The sequence below is a fragment of the Eurytemora carolleeae genome, unplaced genomic scaffold (genome assembly GCF_000591075.1).
Source record: "Eurytemora carolleeae unplaced genomic scaffold, Eaff_2.0 scaffold169, whole genome shotgun sequence".
Taxonomy (NCBI): Eukaryota; Metazoa; Arthropoda; class Copepoda; order Calanoida; family Temoridae; genus Eurytemora; species Eurytemora carolleeae.
Genome location: NW_019396316.1, coordinates 387,523 through 394,271, shown reverse-complemented (window position 1 = coordinate 394,271; position 6,749 = coordinate 387,523). Strand labels below are relative to the sequence as shown.

Here is a 6,749-nt window from a genome sequence, read left to right as displayed (position 1 = left end):
GAAGATTGCCGTTTATGTGAAGGTTGTGTGGTTGAAAATTTTGTCGAATTTTTCAGAGAAATTATCATAAACTTGGAATACTGAACCCTCTCAGGTCGGTGAAAAACACAAAATATTCGCAACACCAGCAAGATGAGCGTAGTCATTTTTAAATTATGCACGTATACTACTCAATAGATCTATTTTTTTTTTGGCTTCAGTTCAAATCGAAGATCATTAATTAATATTTAATAACAAAGTATATTTCCTCAGTAGAAACTAATATAACAATTACATAGCGTGAATATTATTATTATAAATACACTGAACTGAACGGGGGGAATTTGTACACAAAAACACGCTATTGCGCATTTTCTGACACAGAACGCAAACGTCAAATACGCTCTGACGCTTCACCAAGCGTATCTCTTGTATTTTCACATCGGTTTAGAGTCTAAATGAGCTGATCACGATGAGAATGGTTCTCTGTAAGATCGTAAATGATCACGATGAGAATGGTTCTCTGTAAGATCTAGGTTTAGAAGAGCAAGGCTCCCATGCTGCCCATCTCGCTTTGTTCCTTGACGAATATCTCGAAGTACTGGTAGATAATGGTCACAGCCAATAATATTCCAGTTCCAGATCTAAACAAAGAAAAATATAAATATATTAATATTTGAACTTTCATAGTTCTAGGACCGGAAATTTCCAAATTCTTGTTCCATAGATAGCTTATGAATGTCGAAATATTAGAAATTTGGTTGTCGATACGGATCAAGTAATTTATTCAGTCAGGATTGAGTTAATCCATTTTTGACCTACGGAATAAAATCTTACCCAATAGCTCCCATGAAGTCAGCTAGTACAGACAGTGCTCCAATACAGAGTCCTCCGAAGGCTGCTGCTGTGGGGATATATCTGTTGAGTTCATGGATCATACTGGTTTCTCTGTGTCCTCTCATCACCATCTGCTGCTCACGGAGCTGCTTTGCAACATCCTTGGCAGAGCTGCCGGAGACATCAATCCAGGTCTTGGAGAAAAATGCGCAAGATCTGAAATAATGAAAAAATAAAACATATTCTAAAAATATTTTGAGACATGCGTTACGGTATTTTATCTAAGTATCAAATTAAGAAAAACCAGCCCTGGACAACAACAAAAAATCAATTTTCTCCAGGATTCTGACATTAATAGGTTAACCCAAGCAGCATATAGGGTTGTTCTTATCTAACTCTTTAAAATAAAAAATAAGTATAAAGTTGTTTCCCACCAAAAATACCAGAAAATAAATACATGAAACCTTCCTCACAATAAAATGTTGATTCTTCCCCACATATGCTAAAGCTTCATAAATATTTGCCCCAAAAAACTTTAAAAATATGTAACAAAATAAGATAAATGAAAGCTTACCCCAGCATGAAAAAGATGTAGAGGAAAGCATGGATGGGATCTACTAGAACGCTACCCAGAGATTCAGGAGGAGACAAGTAGTAACACAGACCTAGATATAACATTTATGAATTAAATGGACGGTTCAAGTAAACTCAAGTGACGCCATGAATAGAACTGAGGCTGAATAAAAAAAATTTGAGCCGCGGCACAAATAAAGTTGGTTCCAAATAAAGTTGTATATTTAATGTTTCAAGATCTAAGCCGGCGCTCAATTGAAACCGGTTTTTGGCTGATTTGAAACGCGGCTCAAATTCATTAAATTCGGACTCAGTTCCCTTAAACCTTTGTCTGATAAAGATACACGAGATATTCACAATTATAATTTCAAATACTTATTTGTGGCTTCTCTGTTAATATAAGTATCTGAAAAACTGATTTGCGCATTTCTTTTATTACTGATCAGGCATGCAGAAGGCCACTTGAAAGTACAACAAGTCATCTTTTCAAACATTGTTAATGTATAGATAAACCTGTTAAGAACTGTCCTTTAACTTATCCCCTAGGCTTTGTTCGGAGGAATATTTACCTCCGACGGGATAAGCTCTGCCACCTCCGGCATCGTTCCAGACTCCGAGAAGAGAAACAAAGAAGTTTCCTCCAAATTTGACAGACATCATTTGAGAGATCATGTACAGATTGGAAACCAGGGCAGACTAAACAAAATAACCATTGAACATATTTAGGAATAGATTTTTATTTATTAATTAGTGACAAAATCATTTTAGAAACCAAAGATTCTTCCAAAGTTAATGTTCTTTTTTATCAGGTAGTGTAATAGGACAAAAAGTTCACTAACATTTAGAATAAATTTAATTGGCATGTACCTGTAGGATGATAGGTATATTTGAGGTGTAGAATAGTTACCTGTAGGATGATGGGTATGTTTGAGGTGTAGAATAGTTTGATTGGCATGTACCTGTAGGATGATGGGTATGTTTGAGGTGTAGAACAGTTTGATTGGATAACTGCTGTACTGTCCTCTGTATCTGGCAGATTTGATGGGTAGATCTACACGGAATCCCTAAATATGATTTATTTTGAATTCAAGTTAATTTTATTGGGTTTTCCACTATTAATTATTCTTGCAACTTGTTTCAATACAAAAATAATTTAAAACCATTTTTCTCACACTAAAATTATTTACTAAACTGACAGTAATATAACCCTATCCTTCTACCCCTTCTACCACTCTTCTCATAATATGTAATAAGTAGTTGTTTAGTCAATACAAGCTTATCAACCCAGCCCCCTGAACTGTCCTAATACGCGAAACGTAAACCAATCCCCACTCCTAAATTAGACTCTCAACGTTTCTATCTATGTAAATGTTAAATGTTAAGAATAACACGCACCTGGAAGTATATGACCACACCAAAGATGAAGACGGTGGCCATGAGGTTCATGAGGTTGGGCAGGTTCTGCCTGTAGAAAGCCTCCCTCAGAGCTCTGACCTTATCCTGCCTTGTGGCGAGCAGATGAAACAGAGCAATCAAAGCACCCTCAAACTCAGTTCCTGAAAGAAACAATCAGTAAAACCGTAGAAATATTTTTATGTTTATATCTATCTTTCAAGGTGATCGATTTTTTATTCTTAAGAAAAAAATAAGTACGAGGGTGCTAGAGCGTTGGGAACCCGTTGGTCGAAGGGTGAAATTTTAAACTTCATACGGGATTTATTGTAAATTTTTATCCTGTTCCTATTAAAGCAGTATCCCCCGTCAAATATAAAGAAAGAGGGTTGTCTAGAGATTTTGTGGTATAAGTGGCAAATTTGTTGACTTCATGCCGTGGCAGATTCTGCTGACTTACATACTATTTTTCCAGATTTCTTTGACTCATTCCCCTTGATTGACAGATTTTAAAGACCTTTAAACTATTTTCAGCTATTTTTTTAAAACTAATTTACACTATTTGAGTCTTTGTGAAATAATGGTGGTCTAAATTTAAATGAGATTCAAAATGAATCATAAAAGGACTTTAAAATAAGGGTTCCCGGAAAAAAATCTAATGAATTACCTCTGACGGTGTTGACGGTAGCGGGCGAGAACGCCTTCCACACGATAGTCTCGCAGATGTTGGTGGCAATAAACAGAGAGATTCCAGATCCTAGACCGTAACCCTTCTGCAGCAGTTCGTCCAGCAATAGAACAATCAAACCTGGATAAATCATATAATCATGGCAAAGAACTATATAAAAAATCCGCGATATAAAAAAATATAAGAGATAAATCCGCAAAATATACGAGATAAATCCGCGACATATATGAGATACATCCGCGAAATATAGGAGATAAATCCGCGAAATATATGTGAAAAATCCGAGAAAAAATGTTACCTGCGACGAACAGCTGGATGATGATCAGGAGACAGACTCCGGCTCCAATATCAGCTGGATCTCCGTACATTCCAGTCAACACGTATACAATAGCCTGCATATACAACAGATTAGAAGAAAAGATAAACACCTCCCAAGAAACAATCTAAATTAGCTTTAAAAGCTCTTAAATAAATATCTAAAAATTACTCCCATTAAGGATAAAAGAGAACAACAATTTTTGTGTATTAACCCTTCAAAGATTTATTTTTTCAGTAAAGTTCTAGTAGAATTGAGAAAAAAATGTAGTTTATCAAAAATGAAAATTTAAATAAAGAATTAAAGGACAGGGGGGGGGGACTAACCTGTCCAACAGTAATGACCATTCCGAAGAGCTTCTGTGCACCATTGAACATGGCTCTGTCCTTGGGGGTGTCCCCAACCTCTGAGAAAGAAACCAATGCAAAAAATGAATAAAACTTTATTTCAGTTGTTGAGATTAATCGTAAAAATTCCTTTTCGACAGGTAAAAAACACAAATTAATAAGTACCTATAAGCTTAGCTCCGGCCAACAGCTGCATGATGAGTCCTGATGTAACGATGGGTGAGATACCCAACTCCATCAAAGTTCCTAAAATTAGACATTTAAAGTTTGATGTATTTATTTAGAAATGTCAAATATAGAATTATGTATATGCCAAGCAGAGAGTAAATTCGGCAGAATTTTGTCAGTTAAAACAAATCTGTCGATCATGACGAAAAATTAAAATAGATTCGTTTTGTTAAATATACATTATGCATTATTTAGTATTGGTTCAATATCTATGTCTAACAACCCCTTCTAAATCCATCAAATATCTCCTATACCTCTGTTGGAAGCTAGGATAACTCTGATCCAGTAGAAAGGATCTGCAGAGTCTGAACTCATGATACCGAACAATAGAATCTAAAATAATAATTTTAATTAACATTTAAAATCTATATTGGACTCGGTATCAAATATGTACCACTAAATGGGGTATTCTGTCAATAATATCTTTAAAAACGAGGTTTACTAATATTTACTTGAAATATGATGAAAAATGTACCTGGCAACATACTAAGAAGATGAAAAGTGTGATGGCTGTCCACAAAACCTTTTCTCTGAACTGGATTTTGCGTTCAGGTTTCTGTATCTCAGGCAGTATACTGCAGAAGGGTTTCACAAACTCTAGAAATTTTATACCCATTTTGAGGCTTGAGCCAGGCTAGCCTTGCTCTTGATTAAACCTGAAAAAAATATACATTTCATGAGACATTTCAGAATAATAGATTAAGGTCGAATTGGTTAATTAACGACTAGTCGAAATAATAAACAGATTATTATCATAAAACTTTTAACATGTCATACGCCGCATTAATCTAAAGTTTTCAGGGACCTGGACCAGACAGCCAGATATTGAGCTCTCCGGGTTTCCCGGTTCTGTAAAATTCATAGAATTCATCAATGTATTTTTAACCCTTGTAAATGTATAATTATGTGCATAATAAAATATTTATTTATTATATTGTTTAACCTGAGTCCTCACATAAAAATTTATAAAAATACACCAAAAGTGTTTGAATCAACTTCAGTCGTAAATTGATAACAATAAGATGAATTAAATGGTCATGATTTGTTTTGAATTAAAACTAATATCTATAATCGAAAGTTGCAAATTAGGTTATGTTATGATTACTTTTTTATTGTTAAGGCTTTCTGAGATTTTATTTTAATGCATGGTTCGGATTTTACATTCTTGCAAAACGATGTTTTCAAAATAGAGTTTTAATACACGTTACTATTCGTTGTACTGTTATTCAATCAAAAACAGATAAAAATGTATTCATTGAGAAAACAACAGATGTATGAAATACAAACAATTTAAATGTATATTTCTGAATTTATACAGAAAAATAGTGATATCTGTAACACCAATTAAAAAATTAATTAACTTTCATAAACTTTGATATGTTGAGATAAAAAAAAATCTAAGACCCAATATTGTGTATGGTAGTTAATAGGTATACAAATTTTAGACAAATAGAACTACCAATATTTTGTTATGTGTTTGTTATTAAGACAGATGTATCTTTAAGTATCCATTCAATTCTTTTTCATGGTTTTGATAACTTGGTCGTTTGCTGCTGCTAGATAATGAATCATTTCGACTTTCTGTACCTAGGTCTAGGGCTGGACCTACGGTTCCTCCTATGTATGGATTCTCTGGGAATTCAAACTCAGGCAAAGGAAGAAAATCCTAATCTTCATCATATTCCCAGGATTTTTTTCCTTTCCCCGAGTTAGAATGACCTTATTTTCAGTTATAAGGAACACATTAAATTCTAAAAAAATACAGAACAAATTTTGAATTCTTCAAATTTAATAAGTCACAATATTGTTGACTATGTTGCCTAATCTACGATGAACGACTGCGTACACGTAAATAACCTCCTGCTCCCTGTTCTACTCTGAAACTCTCGTACCAAATCTTCCAACTGTTCCATACACGTCATATACACCGCTAGAACCAGGCTTGAGAACTGATCTCCTATTGGTTCTTAGGTTCCAAATCTACGATTTTTCAACTAATCAGAGACCGTCTTGCATTAGTAAATGAGAAGTGTACAAACCGGTCTGCTAAAAACAGCTGATGCGAGATTTCCGGCTTGTGAGAGGTTGCGTGGTTTTCGAAGATTATTGTTGCTGTATCATCTGGACTAAGGTTTACAAAAGCTCGCTCATGTTTTGTTTAGAGGGGAAAACTTTTTGTGAAGAGGGCTATATGTGTGGGAAATTTCAAGAATATTTATTGCTCATTTAACCTAATTACCCCATGTATAATTTTTCTTTTGATCCAATACTGAACTTGCCTTTTCGCTGCTTCTTAATTATTTGTACTGCTTAAGTTGAGGTGGAAAAGTGATTTTAGACAAGTAAAATACTGAATTTGAATTGGTTATCTGAATTATTTATGCTTTTT

General features: G+C 34.3%; 1 protein-coding gene across 2 annotated transcripts; it reads right to left on the bottom strand.

Annotated features, from left to right (window-relative positions):
• Positions 1-220: 220 nt before the first annotated feature.
• On the bottom strand, positions 221-5,016 carry LOC111700792 (protein transport protein Sec61 subunit alpha). Of its 2 annotated transcripts, XM_023471833.1 has the most exons (13): positions 4,836-5,016; positions 4,615-4,693; positions 4,298-4,378; positions 4,112-4,191; positions 3,768-3,861; positions 3,449-3,589; positions 2,785-2,945; positions 2,349-2,453; positions 1,959-2,085; positions 1,391-1,481; positions 817-1,032; positions 513-623; positions 221-475 (listed from the first exon to the last, which is right to left on the bottom strand). In XM_023471833.1, the coding sequence occupies exons 1-12, from the start codon at positions 4,974-4,976 to the stop codon at positions 518-520; spliced, it is 1,422 nt and encodes a 473-aa protein (XP_023327601.1). In that variant the 5' UTR covers positions 4,977-5,016; the 3' UTR covers positions 221-475; positions 513-517. The 2 variants fall into 2 exon arrangements, with proteins under 2 accessions (XP_023327601.1, XP_023327599.1); XM_023471831.1 differs by having other exon boundaries at positions 221-623.
• Positions 5,017-6,749: the final 1,733 nt, after the last annotated feature.

What these genes read in the sequence shown, in the direction of transcription:
- LOC111700792 (XM_023471831.1), bottom strand. Translation starts at nt 4,976, where the DNA reads ATGGGTATAAAATTTCTAGAGTTTGTGAAACCCTTCTGCAGTATACTG. An exon ending in TACCGTCAACACCGTCAGAG is followed by an intron (nt 2,946 to 3,448) that starts GTAATTCATTAG and finishes TGTTTCTTTCAG; the next exon opens with GAACTGAGTTTGAGGGTGCT. An exon ending in CAGAGCTTATCCCGTCGGAG is followed by an intron (nt 1,482 to 1,958) that starts GTAAATATTCCT and finishes TGTTATATCTAG; the next exon opens with GTCTGTGTTACTACTTGTCT.